The sequence below is a fragment of the Pristis pectinata genome, chromosome 6 (assembly GCF_009764475.1).
Source record: "Pristis pectinata isolate sPriPec2 chromosome 6, sPriPec2.1.pri, whole genome shotgun sequence".
In the NCBI taxonomy this organism is placed as follows: domain Eukaryota; kingdom Metazoa; phylum Chordata; class Chondrichthyes; order Rhinopristiformes; family Pristidae; genus Pristis; species Pristis pectinata.
Window position 1 is genome coordinate 29,546,526 of NC_067410.1, and position 20,640 is coordinate 29,567,165.

A 20,640-nucleotide genomic window follows, 5' to 3' on the forward strand; every position below is an offset into this window, starting at 1 on the left:
TCTAGGTGTGTTCTATTTCTTTGTGTCTGTCTTCTTTTGTGAAAACAGACACAAAGTATTAGTTTATTTCCCTTCCATTTCCTTATTTCCAATCATAAATTCTCCTGTATGTATGGGATCCACATTTGACCTCACTAGTCTTGTCCTTTTTACCTATCTATAGAAGCTCTCACAATTTGATTTTATGATGATTCTCATTCTAATTTCTTGGTCATTCTTTGCAAAATTCTAAGACACTCACAATCTTCAGGTTCACTGTTTCTTCTGGCAATTGTATAAACCTTTTCCTTAGATTTAATGCCATCTTTAATGTCTCCTGTATTACCTGTTTGGACAACTATTCCTGTAGTGTTTCTGCATCTTAAAGGGATATATATTTGTTGCAAGTAATGTATTATTTCTATAACTGCAAGCCATGGCCTGTCCTCAGTCAGACCCTTTAACATCACTTCCCACTCTCCCACAACCAACCCGCCCTTATACCTTCATAATTTCCTTTGTTTAATTTGAAAACCATGGTTTCCGATTGAACTACATCACTTACAAATTAATATAAAATTCTAGAATATTATGGACTTTTGTTCTAATTATTAACCGTTTCTCATTGCACCCGTGCAGTTCCTCAACATACTGAAAACCATCTTGCATACATCCTAAAAATTGTCCTTACAAACTTGATTTGGCCAATCTATGTGGCAGATTAAGGTTCCCCATGATTACTGCATGTAATGCCTCAGTTATATCATGCCCCACGTCACAACTATTATCCAGTGGCCTATGAACAACTCCTACCAATGTTTTCTTTCTTCTGCTGCTTCTTGGTGCTACCCAAACTGGTGCTAATTCTATGCTACACTCTGCCAAGCCAATATCCATTCTAAGTACTGTGCTAATGAGATCTGTAATTAATAGCATTACCCCACCTCCTATTCCTTTTTGCCTATCTTTCTAAATGTGGAATATACTGAAATGTTTCGTTCCCAGTTTTGGAAGATCTGCAAAGGCTGACAATTGATTTATCCTTGCAATGGTCAAGGGAAGTTCCTTCTACATGCTTTTTTTAACATCATGTACTGAAGTCCACACTTGCACTTTAATTATTGCATAGGCAAAGTCAGAGTCTGCATTTACCATAAATATAATGTGTAGCTTTTTTGAAAATACATAAATAGTAGATAAACATTAATTAAATACTGTTTCTAATTTTTAACCATTATATCTTTCAAACGTTCATATAGCTGTGCATAATAAACACATATTCCCACCTGGGTCACTGCAGTTTTAGGCTGATTAGGATCACTATCCACAGCTTCAATGGTGAGAGTATACTCTTTGACAGATTCATAGTCTAATTGTGTTATTAGCTCTAGGATTCCTTCTCTTGGATCAATCCAGAACTGTTTCATGACTTGTATGTCTCCAGAAATGATTTTGTAAGTCACAGCATTCAGTGGAAAATCATTATCTGTTGCAACAACTCTCCCAATCTTGTGTTTTGCTGTTCAGGGAAGTCAATTTAAAAACAAATTCATTTGTGAGATATGCACCAGAATCTAGAATGAACAAGGAATTAGAAGATGCAGTCAGAATTAGAAGATGTACACACTGCTGATATGAAACCTCCAACACAGAGGATGAAGATGTGGCAGATATGGTGACATATTTCATAACTTTTATTGGATGTGTGCAAGAGAAGAATCTGGAACAATTACTGGAAGTAACTGCAAAATAGAATGTTGCAGAAGATGAAGAGTCCAGCTCAAAATTGTGTGGGACTTCAGGCAGATCATGAAGACCATTCAGCCCATCCACCACCTGTTTTGTTTTGGAAAACACTGAAAATTTCAGGACTTACACATTCTATTCTCATCCAGAGCATTTTGAGATCCTGTGAACAACTCCCAGGAGGGTGGCCTTAGCTGAAGGGAGAGATCGCCTCTGTCCCCTCTCAGGGTGATAGCAAGCATGCTGTCCTGCCACCTATTGACATGGTATCATTTTACACATGTTCACTGCATTTCATACATCATCTGCAAACCATGAATGAATGCCCTGTCTCAACCAACAATTCATTACATGCAGGGACAAAACTGAAGATCTTAACTTGTTCTTTTTCCTGGGAGAGTTGTTGATTGACATTAAATTAATAGTTATCACATAATAAATGTGTACTTACACTCTTAATTACAAGACTTAACTTGCTTTGTGAATTAAAATACAGTAAATGTGGAGACCCATCAAGTTCTGAAGAATTGCAACCTTGGACAGTAAAATCTAAACCATGAGTTGTGAATGTCCTGAAATCACAGTTGATACCACATACATCATTAACATGCTGTTAATTGCTGTTATTTTATTATTTCTGTGTGTGTGTGTGTGTGTGTGTGTGTGTGTGTGTGTGTGTGTGTGTGTGTGTGTGTGTACACGTGTGTGAATATACTATATATTTGCTTTATATCAGTGTACATATTGTTGCATATACATACATCCTATAATAATCATTAAATCTTCTATGGTGGGAAACTATAATAACTCACTTGTTTCTGTTTCCAAAACATCAAAGTGATAGGGATTCTTCTCAAACGCTGGACTAAAATCATTTACAGGTGTAATTTCTACAATCACTGTGGCAGTTGCTGCAGGAAACAATTACTGAAGGTTATTCCTTCCCAAATGTCATTTTCTGGTCTCACCTCTGACAAGTAGAAATGTACAATATGACTATGATATTAATCCATTTTCACACATGCCACTTAATAGCTAAGCTGAGAAATCATTTCAGTTTGAAGTTACAGATGGTTGGTAGTTTGAATCGATGGATTGTAATAATTGTTGTTATCTGGTCTAAATAATTACCAGAACAGGTGTTTTCTGATTTACTCAGTAAAATCATTTCCTGAACATCACAGTTTGGTCAGTCTACTAATGAAACTGTAAATACCAATGGCATAAAAGATTTGAATCACCACCTCAAATCTGAATTGGAAACTGGAGAAATTCAATTTTTTAACAACTTTCTGAGATGAATCATACTATGAAGAGGGTCAAGGGGAACAATTTATTTTTCCAGTTCTTTACTTACATTGTAAGATGCACCTTCCTCTCTAACACATTATACAGTAAGTCATTATCTCTGATAACCAACATTTTCATTGCAAATACCTGGACAAACACCTGGAGGCTGCTAGAAAATAACTAAACTAGTAGTTCAAGAGGCCTGAATTTTACCAGCGTTAATATAAAAAAAAATGCCCACAAACTTTCAGTGAGTCGGTGGTGTGGAGTTCCGCTTTTCTGATAAGACTTATTGCAAATGAATCTATGTTATCTGGCAAGTGATGTCAACAAGTGTCAGAACAGCCAACTGGACTGAGGAATTCTGGCAGACAGAAAGCCTCTACTAAGTAACAAGAGTTCCTATTTTAATATTTTTTCAGTGCTTTACTGAGTGCAAAGACTGGGACAGGCCTGTAGATTAAGTTAGAATCATAAAAATAGTGGCATCACAGAAGGAGTCCACAAATTATAAAAGAAATCTTGTTATTTTAAACATACATGTATTTTCAAAATAGTCACTTTGACAAAATTAGAGTCTACATAAGCAAAGTTTTCCTTTCAGGGCCAAAGTCATGGTTCAGCAGTAATTATGGCTTAGAAATCTGTTAAGAACATAGCTTCACATCATTCCACAAGGCATATATTTTTGTTGTTTTTTTTACAGCAAGAATAGTAGCTAAAAGATTGAAGTTCACATCGATTCTCTAATTGTATGTTGAATGCCTCAGCAAAGACTGTAATAGCGCACCCTGTGGGGACCAGTGAATCACTGACAGCAGCTTCTGAATGTTCACATTGAACTTATTTCAGTTTGCATGTTGCTATCAGAAGTTGCTGTCAGACTTCCTCCAATATAATGGTGAGTACTAATTGTCTTATTATCATCATCACTGCAAAGACCAGGCCTTGATGCAATAAATATAGCCTTGTTCATCATTTTATTTGCTAAATGGCAAGCAATGTGTTAAATAAAAACTGCAAAAATTAGCAGTAGGGTGAACATGCTGTGAACAAGAGTCATAATGGTGTGTTGTAAAGAAAATCTTGCTGCTCATTGTGATGGGTTAGTGGAGATTTGGCAAACAGTGGTTAAAAACAATGTTCAGGAGCCTACAACATGTTAATGAAGTAGGCAAAACGTAAAGTGCAGATGTGTGGGAGGAAGACAAGGAATGATAGCTTATAATTAATTGAAAAAAGTTGAAGGCTGAGGGTAAAAACAATGTTGAAATCCATAATTCCCTGGCAGTGAGAGTGCAGAGAGGTAAAGCTGAAAGAAAAAAGTACAAGACCATTTGGTAATACTTTTATAAATAGCAGAATAAGGGAATAATAAATTAAGATTAATTTATGCACAAGGCTTCAGGGTTTTGGGCAGCTCAGACCATTTACTGTGGAAAGGATATTAAGTCCAGATTTTCCAACTTGGAAAAACTCCAGAAAGCACAAAATACTTGTACGTTTGTAACAATGGCCAGAGCAAATTAGTTAATGATTGGCAAGAAGATAATGGATATTCCTTTAAATAAAGCCTGTGAAGGGATCTTTTCTCACTGCTGGGGCACTTTAGGTTGGATGAGGTTATAAGGAAGCTTTGGTGGGAGTGATGGCCAGAATGATGATTGACACGGTGATCTGCTTGCTGTGTGATCTCCCAGTGTCCTTATCAAGGCGCAACATGATTTGCAGAAGAAGCACACATTCACATATTTAGCACTATTTTTGTTCTCAAAGAATGTGCTGAGTAGCTAAGCCCAATTCCTTCATCCCTTTCTTTGGGAAACAATTACAAAGAATCATCAATTTAAAGATGTCACCAGAAGAGAGAAGAGTTTAGGAGGTATTTCCTGATACAGATGGTGGCAAAGTGTGATTGACAACAGGAACAATAAGAAAGTTTCCATTAGTAATTATGGGTTTGTTTTAGGAGAAATTGGATATTTGAAACAGAATGCATAGAGGCCTTTGATAAGAGCATGGGCGAGTGGGATTAGTTTAGGATCACTCTAGCAAAGAGCTAGTACAGACATGATAGACCAAATAGCTTTCCTCTAGGCTGTAAATATTCATAATTCTAAGGTATTACACCAACAACTGAGGAAGTATAATTGCTAACTCTAAATCTACTGTAGATTGCAAGACATATAAACAAGGTTGCATGAACACATGAACTGAGAGTGTTTCTGAGAGTGGCACACTCCCTACCATAGTTGATGATGCATTTATTCAGAGAGACAACACATGCATAAGAAGTATGGCAGCGAGGGTTTCTCTTTTCTTGGGAAATTCCTTGAATGAGGTTGATTAACAACCTGATGAAGCTGCAACAGTAAACACTTTCCATGATCTTTATACCTGTTGATAAGTCATAAAGGTTCCCACAAGAATACCAAACGCAGGTATCCTGCTGAATGGCAATCTAGAGCTGAAAGCTGGAGCTCTGATCATTACTCATTGTGATTATCTGAAATGGGCAAAGAGTCTAGAAGCTGTTTCAGGTGTCGCCAGTGTCAGGGGATTTTTTAGCTTTTCAATATGGCAAGCGGTGCATTTCTAGCTCATAATAAACACATGTTTCATGCTCTTCATACTGGAGGCTTAGGAAACCACTTAGTGTCCAGGAAACAGAAGACTAATGACCGTATTTCTAACCTGAACTGTTAAATTGGCATTAAAGTAATATAAAAGTAGAATTCTCAAGATGTATAAATTATAATTTTCTTCAGATGTGGCATATTCATTACCTCAGGAAACATTATCCTCTAACAAAAATTCCAAACTGCTGTGATAACCCACAGATTCACATTGTCAACCATATATGAAGAAAGTACTTCACTCACCAGTGTGAGTGGAAATATTTGAATCAGACACAGCTATTATCAATGTGTATGTATAACCCATGGCAGCAACAGCTACATCTTCATAATCCAAGTCTTTGGCTCCTACCTATAAACCAAAAATATCATCTCAGAAAATGCTTCATGTATAATTGTGACAAGCAAAAATTGCCAGAGAGAGGTAGAGAGAGAGAGAGAGAGAGAGTGTGTGTGTGTGTGTGTGTGTGTGTGTGTGTGTGTGTGTGTTGGGGGGGTGCATTCCTTTGGGAAATTTAAATTTAAGTAATTAAATAAATGTAGTTAAAACTAATCCTGGTAATAATAACCATGAAACTGCAGGATTTTGTTAAAAATCCACCTGGCCCTGCATCACTGATGTCCTTCACAGTAGGAAATCTGGGATGTTTGTTTAAGAATAGAAGTAATTTTTTTTTGGTTTTGGCATTCAATATCAAAGCCCATTATTTAGTCTGCTGGAAAACCTGCTGGTGTGATATTTATAGAGTGTTATGGCATAATAAAAGCCACTTCTCAAATGAGTAAGTGCTTTTATTAAACCAAATGTGATGATTTATGTATCTGTTAGAAAAAGAGTAAGAAATACATGTGCAGTGCACTAAAATTAATGACAATAAAACTACAGAAACACAAGGTAATGTTTCTATTAGAATTGCATTAAACTTAATCAGATTCTGATGGACACAAGGGATGTGGATGACTGTGGCACTGCACACTCAGAGTCACTTGACTATAATATGAAATGCATATTAAGGGTTTTATTTCATATTCCTCTTGGATGCAAGGCACTTAATTTTCTGTATGGCAATCACCAAGGATTTTGTGTTCCTTAGTTGGCACTCTTTATACAATGTAACATAATGAGTTTAATAAAATCATCCACTCCAGTATTAAGATACAATAAGTTTTAGCTAGTGTAAATTAATTAAATAAGGCCTACCTGTATAACATTATCTGCACCAGGTTTTTGGATAAAAGTATTTCCAGGGCCAAGGGACCCACTTATGGGAACATATGACAATGTGTCACTTGGGATGTCAGAGTCTGCACAGATTAAAGTTGCAACCACTGTTCCTTGAAGGACTAGTTCAGGATATGAAATTCTGGAAAGAAATTACTTAAAATTAGGTATCAGGTAAATTTTGAGTCAGGATTCAGCTTGCACAGCACAGCAGCCCAAAAATATTTCAAGTTCTGCTGGGACCCTTGCTGTTTGTTATATACTGTATATTAATGATTGAGCTATGACTGTAGGAGATCTGATTAGTAAGTTTGCAGATGACCCAAAATACATAAATGTGCAGTACACTAAAATTAACGACAATAAAACATATTGTTGATAGTGAGTAGTCTTCGGCTGCAGGACAATATTGATTGATCGGCAGAGAAATGGCAGATGGAATTTAACCCTGATGTGAGGTGATGCATTTTGGGAGGATAAATAAGGCTAAAGTTCAAACAATGTTAGGACCCTCGAAGTACTGAGGAACAGAGGGATCTTAGTGTGCATGTCCAAGGTTCCCTGAAGGCAGCAGCACAGGCAGATAAGATAGTTAAGAAGGCATATGGAATACTTGTCTTCATTTGCCAAGGCATAGAATTTAAAAGCAGGGAGGTTATGTTACAACTATGTAAAACATTAGTTGGGCCATAGCTGGAGTATCGTGTGCAGTTCTGGTCACCATACTATCAGAAAGATTGCTTTGGAGAGGGTACAGACATGATAAGGGGTAGGAGATTACTTGGAATTTTGTGGAAGAATTTTTCCAGCTATAAGGTATTGGAATCTAGAACACACTGCCTAAGGGGTGGTGAAGGCAGACATGCTCAATATATTTAAAAAGTATTCATATGAGCTCTTGAAACACCCGGGCATAGAAAGCCAAGGCTGAGTACTTGAAAATTGGAATACTGTAGGTAGGTACCTGATGCCCAGCACAGACATAGTGGTCTGAAGTGTTTGCATCCATGCTGTCTGACTGTACGAGAAGTTTAATCCCAATGATACTTTGTGTGATGTGTCGTGGCAACATGTTGGAAGATGAAACTCACCAGCATTCGTGAATGAACTCTAAGAATGGATTCTGCTTAGAGAATTTTGTTTGTTATTATGGCCACAGAACTTTATTCAGATTTACTGAACACCGATCCTTAGGCACTGGTAATTCAAGGCATCACATAATGAACTAGATTCAACTTCCTGAGCTTCATCTTCACTGATACAATACAATATTTCTCATTTTGTGCTTTCCAATTTTACAGCCAGGTGGCCTTCCTGTATCACTTCAGAAAGTACTAAGAGACAAGAAGTACAGTGGATTGAAATCATGTATGGGCTAGACAGGCTGGGAGGCTCCCTGCTCGACACAGGAGTGTTCTTGTGATAATCTAGCAATGTGCAAACCAATGCAATTAACAGTCTGCCACAGTGGGGTTTGAACTCACAATCTCAAAACTGTTAAATGTGTACCATGATTATTCTCCTGCTCCAACTCTCCTAACTACTCAACAGCCTTTCTCTTGCCTCCAAAAATCTTGATATGCAGTCGTATTTACCTGTATCCAGATTGTATGTTAGGGAAGAAAGTAGCTGGGTTCTGATAAGGGATCATTGACCTAAAATGTTAACCCTGTTTCTCTCTCCACAGATGCTGTCTTGTCTGCTTTTATTTCAGATTTACATTATCTGCATTTTTTTTGCCATTCAAGAAAATATCTATGCAGATATCGAAAATAACTATTGCTTAACCCTGCTACAAAAGTCCTCTCTGCCTGTCTGAGTTGTTCTGCACCACTGGAATTCATATCAGTCCCACCACCATTCCTACTGTCTTTACACCTTACATCTCCACTGAAAGATTGCCTCATAGAGAGGATACCCAAACATACTCACCATCTGCTCATTTTGCAGCATCCACCGTTATCAAAAGGTTTTTGTTGCAAAGGGTTAAATGTACAAACCATTATAGCCATATGAACATTAGCCAACCTATCATCCCTCACCTGCACTTGGTCCATAAAATCAGTCACAAGCTGACTAAGCAATAGATGAGTGCTAATAGTACACTGCCCCATTAAATCCCAGACACGAGGGCTATTTTGACATGTCGCATAATCAGATGAACATATGAATATAGTGTAAGAAACAGGGGAAAGAGCAGGAGCAGGTGATCAAGCCCTCAATAAGATTAAAGCTGATCCACTCCACTTTCCCACCTTAGGCCCTATTATCTCAAATCCCTGGATTCCTATAGCATCCTAAAATTTGTTGATCTATTGGGTGCAATAGTGGCCATAACTGATGTTCTTAAGCCTTCGTACCCCACATAACACAGAAGCTAGTCAGGAGAGAGAGAAAAGTATGTCAATGCATCACTTATAAGCTGGGGGCAATGGAGGTTAGGGATCTGGAGTTTTAGTCCAATCAAGTATTTACGTTAGAGGAAAATTAATTTTATATTAAATTGAAAATTCAGTGTATCAAAGTAAAAAACAACTAAATAGACCCCAACCTCATCTTTTTTTTTCATTCTCATAAGATTTCCAAAGAAGAATAATTTAAGACCAGTCATATGAAACTAAACCAAATGCCATAATGTGTGGAAAAGGGAAAAATATATAACCCCCATAATATGAAGATAATAAACCTCCAGTCTTAAATACTTTATGGAATGGCATAAATGTGAACTTCATAGAATTACTTAACAGTTAAAATATAACATTTAAAATTTATTGTTCATTTGCAATAGTATATTGATGACTTATATAAACTACTTACCTATAAACAGATGGGTTGCAAGATGGAGTATTGTCATTAACTGGAATAATGTTTGTTCTGACTGGAATAGTTGCACAATTCAGGTCTTCATCACATGCTTTAGCAGAGAATGTCTGAACTGTCTGAAATCTATTTTGGTCCCTGTCCATTTGAGAAAAAACAACCACTGTTCCTGCATCTGAAAGATGAACAAGGTTGAGTCTACATTCTTTTTGACAGGCATGACAGATGTGATCATAGACACATTGGCTATTGCTAGCCTGACTAGCCTTCTGTTAAATAAAAACTACAACTTGCTAAGGGAGCATTCTCATCATTGACATTCTGGGATCTGTGACTTGGTGTATATATACTGGCCTAATCCAAAGTGGCAGTGGATGCTGTATCACTATATTTTTTATTAGCTGATCCTTTAAAACCTGCAATCCCTTTAAATAAAGTTCACAAGATCACAAGACAAGGGAGCAGAAGCAGGCCATTCGGTCCATCGAGTCTGCTCCAAGGAAAGGGAAATAGAAATGAGAAATGGGGAATGGGGGAAGAGGAAGAAGAAGAAAAAAAAGCTATTCTAATCCCAATTACCGGCCTTATCCCCATATCCCTTGATATCCTGACTATTTAGATATCTATCTATCTCCACCTTGAACGCCCCCACTGATCTGGCCTCCACTGCTGTACATGGCAAGGAGTTCCACAAATTCACCACCCTCTGGCTAAAGAAATTTTTCCTCATCTCTGTTTTGAAACTGTACCCTCTAATTCTAAGATTGTGCCCTCTGGTCCTGGACTCACCCACCAAGGGAAACAGCCTAGCCACATTTACTCTGTCCTTTCCTATCAATATTTTAAATGTACATTGGGAAAAACAGTTCCCCAGGGTTATTATTAATTTGACACATTAGCTTTTATAAAAATACAGCTAAACGATGGATGAGAGTTACCTCAAGGGCTACTTTCCTGAACATAACACCCAAACTCACAGCTTCACAGAAATTAAGAACAAAGACATGTAACAACAGGCCTCCATTTCTGTGCCTGACATTAGTCTGTGACAGCCTGTGGAGAAAGCTTCCATAAGCAGAACCTTCATTATCAAATGTTAATAGCATAGGATAGCTGTTATGCCTCCCTTGAGTCTTTTTTAGCTGCATTCTAAATATATATTACTTTGGTAGGATACACATACAGTATAAATGATTATCAAGAGCTGCAAGATGATGAGTAGTGCACCAAAGCAAATTTAAAACATTAGAAAGAAAATTAAATCAGAATTTCTGAGACAAATTCTGGATTACTTTCTTCATACAAAATACTGTCATTTGCCTTCAGCTGTTTAGTTTTGCATTCCAGCACCAATAAGCATCAAATGGTATTGCCATCATATCCATCCCACCCTTATTCCCCCACTGAAGAAGTCAATGTATAAGAAGTATTCATTACAATATTTCAAAAAGTCTATTAATAGATTTTTATGCATATGGGACCAGTGATCAATCCAATCTGATTTAGGTCATGGTAATGAACTGTAAGACTGTGAAATAGGTCAGTTTAATAAATATATATGCTATAGTAAGTAAATAGCAGCAGGAAATAAGGCATATATGGTAAACAGCCTCCTTCTTCTGCTGTGGTCTAATTAAACTGTCAGTTTTTACTTATGTTGTTTTTAGAGAAATATTTGAGTCGCACAAAGAAAGTAGAGACAACAATCTAAAGTTGATTCATTTTTAGTCTATAAAGCCACCCTTCACAAAAGTGTCTCGAAAGTCTGGATGAGTCTCTAATTCAGTTTTGTCCTCTACTTGTTGACCGCAATTGGTTTCCAGACAAACAATGCTCTATTTTTCCATTCTTACCCTTGTGTTCAAACTTCTCCATGACTTCCCACACTTCCAATTCTTTACTCTCCTCCACCTGAAAATCTCTACCCCTCTCCGCACCTGGTCTTTTGGACATTTTTGATTCCCTTCATGCCATTAACTGGGTCAATGCTTTCAGTTGTGTAAGCTGTGCAAATCTGCACCTAAAAGTCTCTGCCTCTCTACCTTTCTCTTTCCTCCTTTGAACCACTCCTTTAAGACAAAACATGGATGAATTGATAGTTTATTCTACTTGCCTGTCACAGGTTGCTAGTTTATTACTCTTTAAATATTCTCTTCAGTTGCACCTTTGTAAGTGAACCATTCAAATAAAATAAATGTAACCATTCAAAATGTGGGGAAGAAACTACAGAAATAATGGAAACATAATCATCCAAACGATGTAAATGCAACCATTCACAGTAGGGAAGTGCAATTGATCATTTAAATCACTGAAGTGTAACCATTTAAAACACTGAAGTGTAACCATCCAAACATTGACATGTAACCATTTGAAGCATGATAATAATACTAACAATCTGCAGTATTCTCACCATCTTCTGTTAGTAATTCAGAAATAAAGTGGGTTCTTAATGCAGCAGAAAGCCTGAAAGAGTATAGGGAGTGTAGGAGTGAAAATCTAAGAGAAATTAGGAAAGCAAACAAAAGTTATGAAATAGGTGAAGGGTCTAAGTAACATCTTTAATTAATATTTTGCAACTGTCTTCACAAAAAAATGAGGAGATTCTTATGTTGTAATCAAGGTGAATGTGTGAAATATTGGAAGGGATAAACATAGTAAAAGAGGAAATATTAAGGAAAGATGGATAGTCAACTGCCCAGCTAAAATATAATGCCAGACAAGGCAAAGAAGGCTACGGACCTAATGAGGGCAAACAGGATCCATGTAGGTGGGCAAAAAGGTCAGCAAGGACACCTATGAATCTATGAGTCTATATGTTAACAGATCAGCAAAGGTACTCAAAAGGCCAAAAAAATGGAAATCTGAAATAAAAACAGAAAATTCTGGAAATACTCAACAGGTTGAGTAGCATCTGTGGAGAAAGAAAGAGAGTTAACATTTCAGATTTGATCAGAAATTTAAAGATAGCAGGACAGATCAATAAATGGTTAAACAGGCATACAGAATGTGTTCCCTTTTGAGTATTAGCTGAGCCATTGATTATAAGCAAGGGGTGAAATTAGAACTGTATACCATACTAGTTAGTCCACAGCTTGAATAGCGTATACAGTTCTGGTAACTGCATTATAGTACAGATGTGATTGCATTGGAGAGGGTGCAGGGGAAATTTACAAAAATGATGGCAGGACCACTAGTACTGGAAAATTGCAGCTATGATCAAAAACTGAGTAAGCTAGTGCTGTTATCTTCGGAATAGCAGGGGTTGAGGGAAGACGTAGTTGAGGTATATAGAATAATAAATAAGAAGGACCTATTTTCTGTTAGCAGAAGCATCAAAACATAGGAGGCATAGATTTGAAGTTATTGGTACAAGGATTAGCGGGAAGATAAGAAAAAATATCTGTTCACTTAAAGAGTGGTAAGGGTCTGGAATTCACTGCCTCAAAGAAGCAGAAACCCCATACATGTAAACAGTGCTTGGATGTGTACTTGAAGAGCCGTGAGCTGCAAACCCAAACCCTGTAGGACAATCATTAATATTTAAGGCACTGTAGAAATATTGAGAAGCTTACCTCTGTCAATGGTGAAATAAGTATTTGCAGGATCAAGCTCGTAGGTGATGTCACTCTTAATATCAGCATCTGTGGCCATGCAGGTGGCAATAACTGTTCCTGTTGCAAGCTCTTCATCTAAGTCTATAATTGCTGTCTTCCCTGAGTTAGAATTTTCTTTCAACTCAGTTTCTTTGCCATCAGTTATGCTTTTGAAACTACACAAAACAATCTTAGTTAGACTGAAATAGAGCAAAACACTGCTCAGTTTTCAATAAATGCCTAAAAAAATCTTTAACTTTATTCTGCTTCAAAAAACATTATGATTATGCCAGTCCTTTATACTACATACACATTTTATTGTTTTAATAGATAAAGTATTTCTAAAAGCTAATAAGCACTATCTATATGGAAAACATTTTCAGATGAAATTGTACATGGGCTAATTGTTTCCATGCTGAAGACGACTAACATTCTGAAAAATTGTCAGAAATTAGGTGTACTGTATCTTGTCAGCATGTTTTCAGTAACTTAAACTAAGATGAAGTTAAACTAACCCTAGGTCTACAATCAGCAAGAACCTGTAATGAATTTTGGATAAAATTTTTGAAAGGTTAAAAACATAACTAAGGTTTTCAATGATATAAATTAAAACATCCATATGCTAATTAAGGAACATATGCAAAAAGCACTAAACTTCATTTGTGCATTCAGAGCAACAGTTTAACATGACATCACTGCTAATATTTAAATTTGTTTTGATAAATTTCTTCAACGAAGGAAATAGCGTGACAGGAGCATGGGTGAGAAACCATTCTGGCAAGTTAATTTCTGCCTGGCAATTGCCACTAATATTAACACATTGTTCCCTATTGACTGTGGCCTATCAGCTTCTCTCCTGAAAGCTGACAGCATCTGGAAAATTGGGCAGCTAATGACATGCATGAGCATTCCAGTTGGTGTGGAGATGGGGGTTATGGAAGAATCCTGAAGTTGGAAAGGGAAGTTTGAATTCAGATGAGGGCAGACCTAAATTTTCCCTTTGAGACCTGTTCCTCATATCCTACAAACAAAAGTGGAAAACATACTTATAATGATTTCTTTGAATCTAAAGGACTTCACCTAGAAGGATAGGCAGAAGGCCCCTGTAGTGCATATTTAATAAAGGGTCTTAGTAGCTTTGAATGGATGGCTTAGTCTCTTGTCCCAAGTACCAGTCAGAATTATAAATGGTTAATATTAAGAGTTTATGCACCACAACTACCCACTCATGCGAAGGGATTTTAACTACTTGCACACCCAGTTTCATCTGTGTGAGTAGAATTAAAATCCACTCTACTGTGGTGCTGCAGAAGAGATGTCCCAGTTGGAGATGAACCTGACAGTTTTTAATATACCAAAGCATAAATAAAATCTGAAGAGATGTGAATTAGGCCAATTTATAAATAATTCAATTTTTTCCAATTCAATATCACTGTTTACATATCCACAGAGGTGCCATTTACACATGGCCATCCCACCATTGTCTTCTTAATAAAGAATGATGGATCAATATTGTATTTGTGACAGTGATTACAATAATAAAAAGCATTTTAACAAAATTATGATTTCCTTGACTGCAATTCTAGAATGGTGAAAACAAAATCTCTCACAGACAAAGTAACAGCCAATTCATCAGTGATCACCAGTAATGTGCAGAGGCATTGTACTGTATGATTCCTTTGCAAGCAGTGAAGTGAAGAGTTCTTCTAATCGTGGTGCTATTCCAGGGGCAAAATAGCGATGAGAAAACGTGTGCATCTCTCAGAAGGAAGAATTTCACAGTTGCTCTAGTATGGGAAGTTACAAGAGAAAGACCCATATTTTGGGTACCACCTGGTTGGCATCATGTTGAGGAGCATGATAATATTTGTTGCAAAAGAGAATTGGCCACTACCCCCTGTGGTTATGAGAAATCTACCAATCTGAATGATCAAACGTAAAAGATGTGATAAATGCTTTCACATGGCTTGACTGACATAGTGGATTAGGACACAGGCCTCTCAACAGCATTCAACAATAATCTACAGATCACAAACTATAAGTCTGGTTTGTTCAATTCAGTTCCTGTTCAACATAAAGTCTCCAGACACTCAAGGATAATTGCTATTTACATCATATTCAGAAGACCTAGCAATGATACCTGATGCAAAAACTGGATTTTGATTTGCTAGTGCAGCACTTGAGATTATGTCTTTGGTATCTTTAAGCTGGTTTAGCTGGATCTCTACCTTGCTTTTCTAACCTGTGAACAATGAGCCTGCGTGTAACAAAGTTGATGTTTTTATGCCCATTACAGAGATCCCCTCACTTAAACCAGCATGCAAAAAAATTGCATTCACTTTAAAATGTAACAAACTGGGAATTTTCAAGATTGAGGCTTTACAGCAGAGATTTCAATATTGAAGTACATTCACTTGTGAAATTGTTAAAGTTTTGAATCAATAGTTCTTAACTAAAGCCACTTATTCTTGTTTCAGCTGAGGAAATAACAGGCCAATTTTGCATGGCATCCATTCCATCAAAGAGACTTTCCATATCAACTCAGACATATTGCTGGAAAACACATAATGTTTTCCAATTATTAATTTCATCATTGTAAGTACTTGAATTTGTGGAAAGCACTGGCAGTAAATGAGGCCATTGGCAGCAGTGCAAACTAGGAAGAGCAGACCTAATATATCTTACAGCTCATTAAGTAATTATCAAGACTTACGTGCAAGATAATATTGGACTATTATCATTGACATCGGTGATGAATACTTTCACGGTTCCAGTAATGAAGAGACCACTTGTATCATTTACCTTCACTGCCAATGAATAGCTTCAAATTACAAAGATATGTATTAGTTAGAAAGAAATGCTGTTAAAAAGCTGTATATAGTAATTGATATTACAGAAGAATACCAAGATAAGTGTGAATATATATGTCCACATGTAGTGTTCCTGGGGATCTCTCAGCTTTACACAATGCATCTCAATGACTTGGATAAAGGAATTGAGAGTCATAAATCCAAGTTTACAAGGAGCTTCGTTAAGTTGTGTGGAATAAAAAATTGCAGAAGGGCATAGATGGGGAGACTGAGTGTGCAAAAATATAGCAGATGGATTACAATGCATGGAAGTGTAAAGTCATCTACTTTGAATCTAAGTATGGCCTGATTTTTTGAAAGTAGTATAAATGGCAAAGCTACCATTTTTTCATTACTCCATAGAGATAAGAGAAACTGCAGGAATTCTACACATGTATGGTTTAATGTGAAAATCCTAAACTTGTCAGCAATCTTATGTTGATGATGTCTACAATGCTGAATTTAATATGGAGATCAATGAAGCAATGGTTATTTGGACTAAATTGTCTGCTATTTACAAAGCTAACTCACCTGAAGTTATTGACCATTCTCTTTTAATGACAGAAAAGAGATACAGTCATAGATTTTGATCTAGTTTGTTAATAAAAAAAATCAAGATCTTATAAAATCTCTCCAATGAATTGTTAACAGATGATTTTAAAAGTTTCCAAAATTTGCATTAGGTTTTTAATATATGTGGGAATACTTAACCACTCCTTACTCCTGAGCTTAGGAACATGGTTATCCTCCTATCAGTTTTTCTCTAATTGTGTTAAAAAGTCTAGTCATAATGCTGAACAAAGTAATGACCCAGAAGGGGGCATGAGGATTTCCTGAAAATTTTCTCAGATCTTCACCATTCACCTACTAGGAGGATCCTTGAAGGAATGTGGACAGTTTATATATCAAGGTCAGCACTGTTGCTCTACCACTGCCTGAAAAATCCAAATCAATACTTTCCTGATGGTAAGACACTAGAGAGTGTGGAAGAGCAGATAAGAGTTCACTTAATAATAGTTCACAAATGCCAAAAATAATCAAAAAAGAGGTCTACCATTTATGTTCCAGTTTTCAAAGATCATTCTCTCTTTCACGTTTTAATTTCAGGAAGGTGCTATCTAGAAAGAAGCTAACAATAACTTTTCCATAAAAATATTCAAGCACATATGGCTAACAGCTACCTCAATGGAATTTTTGGCTGACATAATTAAATTAGCATATCCATTCCTTCAGACTTCCTTGACTTAGCCATTCCCTTGGGGTTGAGGCTGATTTGCTTTCATTCTGGTTCTGTGGGTTTTGATGTTGTGAATGAGACCTATGGCAGGGCAGGTGGGTGGTTTGGAAGGTGTGCACTCCTCCCACCATTTACACTGGGCTTCTGCTTGCTCCAGATGTATGGACTTGAGATTCTCAAAGCTGTCCTGAATGTTCCTTCTCCATTTTGAGCAGTCATGGGCCAGGGGCTCCCATAACTCAGTGGGGTTATTACACTTTTTCAAAGAGGCTTTGAAAACAACCTGGTAATCATATGTGTGATGGAGCATGAAACATTCTTTCTGTAGTCTGGTGTTTGGTGTGTAGACAATATAACTTGCCCATTGGAACTGATCGAGAGGAATTGGGGCCTGAATGCTAGGGATGTTACATGGGAGATGAAGCTGATATTGGTTCATTGTCCTTCCAGTGGATTTGGAAGATTTTGTAAAGACAAGATTGGTGGCATCTCGTTCATGAGGTGTAATCCATGAGTCAAAAGTGTACAGGAGGGCAGGGATCCCAGCTGCTCAGCAGATAATGAGCTTTGTGCCAGTTTCAGGTCATATCATAGGGACATTAGGCTGCTGCAGCTAACAACCATTTTTGTTACTAATCTCCTCAAATGGAGCATTTTTTTGGTACCTTACTCCAAGCACAGCAGGTAACAGAGACCACACGACCTCAATATTATCACCCAACTACACAACCCAACAATGTTCCCTTTTTCATGGAGGTTACAAAACATAGAGCGAGTTACGCTACCCATAACCATCCATTATTCTGGCATAAAATCAGAGCAAGAGCTTCAAACTTTGCAGCATGATCTGTTTCACCAGAACTACTCCAGACACCATGTTCTCAGTGTTATCCTTCATGGAAGCCCTGTTCTGATGATGAATAACTTAGACATGGAACTCATTTTTTCTTTGGACAGAAACTTGCGCGACCACTTTCAGTGAACTATGCACTTGTACTCCCAGGTCTCTCTGTTCGACAACACTTGTCAGTGCCCCGCCATTCACTGTGTAAGTCCTACCCTGGTTTGATTGTCCAAAATGCATCACCTCACACTTATCTAAGATGAAATCTATTTGGCATTCCTCAGCCCATCTCCCTAACCGATCAAGATCTCTTTGCAATTCATTGTAACCTGCTTCACTATCAACAAGACCCCCTAATTTAGTATCATCAGCAAACTTGCTAATCGTGTCTAAAACTAGAGGGCGTAGGTTTATGGTGAGAGGGGAAAGTTTTAAAGGGGACCTGAAGAGCAAGTTTTTCATGCAGAGGGTGGTGGGTATATGGAATGAGTTGCCAGAGGAAGAGGTAGAGGTGGGTACAAATGCAACATTTAAAATACATTTAGATAGGCATATGGGTGGGAGAAGTTCAAAGAGCTTTAGGCCAAATGCAGGCAAATGGGATGAGGTCAGGCATGGTCGGCATGGACGGGTTGGGCCAAAGGGCCTGTTTCCATGCTGTATAACTCTGTAACTCCATGACATGAGGAGAAACATTCTTACACAGCAAGTGATTGGAATCTGGTATGCACTGCCTGCAGATGTGGCAGAGGAAGGTGCTACTGTGGCCTTCAAAAGGGAATTGGATAAATATGTAATGGAGAGAAAGAGTAATGGGTGGAACCACTGAGTTGCTCTGGTAGAGAGCCAGAGCAGTAATGATGGGCTGAATGGCCTCCTCTTATGTCATAGGGTCAGAGACATACACCATGTAAGCTCATCCTGCTGAGTCCATACCAACCATCAACCACCCAGTTACACTAATCCTACATTAATCCCAAGTTTTATTCTCCCTACATTCTCATCAACCCACCCTGCAAATTCCACCACTGACCTACATACTCAGGGCAATTTACAGTGGCCAATTAACCTACCAACCCACACATCATTGGGATGTGGGAGGAAACCATGCAGTCACAGGGAGAACAGGTAAAGTCCACACAAAGAACACCTGAGGTCAGGAGTGAACCTAGGCCTCTAGTACTGTGAGTCAGTTGTTCTGCGAGCTGTGGCACTGTGCCGCCCTGTGCTGTAACCATTCTATGATTCCATGATTTTTATATATGATTGAACTGGAACATCTGTAATTGGGCTTTTTAATCTATATTTAAATCTGCTTTACTACTATGAAGCTCCTGTCTTTTATTAACCTTGTTCAATTTCGTATGACAAAAACTAAAGCTTGTATCTAATCCTTGGTCAGTTCACATTAGACGGAACTAATTGAATTTATGTCTATCAGCGCTGATTTGACGTCATAACAAAAGTAGGTGAAAACATGGCAGTTTAATAGTTATGATTTTCAATATTTTGCATAAATGGGGAAATTTAAACAAAAATGCAGAAACATGGGTACTATACTCACATGCTGCCCTTAGAATGTAGTCCCAAGGCTTAGTCCTTGGCACTGAGATCACTGCATGACTCCAAATTTTGTTGCTCTCTCTGAGGTTTCTGAAGGTATAGTTAACTTCTAAGTACCATCCTGACACTGCTCATGGTTGTCTCAATTATCAGCATGCTAAGGTTAAAAAGTTGGCTCTAAGATGTTAGTTTGGCTCAGTTAAAAACAGCTTCTCTTTGAATTTAGAATGTTGTGGGTTCAAAACCCCCTTCAGAACCTGAGCTCATAACCCAGGTCTACACTTCAGTCTAGTATTCTGGAAGTGCTATATTGTTAAATATGTAGCTTAATAAAACAACATCATACAGAGGTATTTCAGTCTGTTGTGGTGGATGTAAAAACTTGCAATCAAAGGAGAGAACTTGTTTCTTTCCTGAACTGGCATTGGTCCTCAACTAAAACAAAGTTAAGTGTAAACGTATTTGCCTTAGAGTTAGTGAATTTTGTTTGTTTGCCCCCTAACAACCAAGACTGCATTTCAGAAGTAAATAATAGCTTTTGAAGCCCTTTGTGATGTCCTAAAAAGGATATGATAAGATGCTTCATGAATGCAAGCCTCTTTTATTCTTTATTAGAAAAACAAATAAAAGCAAATATGCTGAATTATGTTTGATTTACCTCTTTGTTGCACTTTCATGATCAAGAGTCCTCCCTACAGATATTGAACCAGTGGCACCTATCTGGAAGTCTGTGGTGCCTGATAATGAATACTGTTGAAAACAGTAACACCAGTTAAAATGCTTGAAAAAAAAGATTTTGAAAAATATACATTTAATTTGTTCAGTAAAGATATAACAGAGTACATTTTCATGTTTCCAACA

General features: G+C 37.4%; 1 protein-coding gene across 1 annotated transcript in view; it reads right to left on the minus strand.

Moving 5' to 3' along the window:
* The window catches only part of LOC127571339 (cadherin-related family member 3-like), a 53,631-nt gene that overhangs the window by 23,483 nt on the left and 9,508 nt on the right, over nt 1-20,640 (minus strand). The window contains exons 5-12 of the mRNA XM_052017628.1: nt 20,438-20,529; nt 16,000-16,107; nt 13,266-13,462; nt 9,691-9,868; nt 6,853-7,015; nt 5,898-6,003; nt 2,538-2,636; nt 1,266-1,498 (exon numbers count right to left, since the gene is read on the minus strand). Coding sequence (XP_051873588.1) covers nt 1,266-1,498; nt 2,538-2,636; nt 5,898-6,003; nt 6,853-7,015; nt 9,691-9,868; nt 13,266-13,462; nt 16,000-16,107; nt 20,438-20,529 — 1,176 coding nt within the window. The remainder of the gene's footprint in view (nt 1-1,265; nt 1,499-2,537; nt 2,637-5,897; nt 6,004-6,852; nt 7,016-9,690; nt 9,869-13,265; nt 13,463-15,999; nt 16,108-20,437; nt 20,530-20,640) is intronic.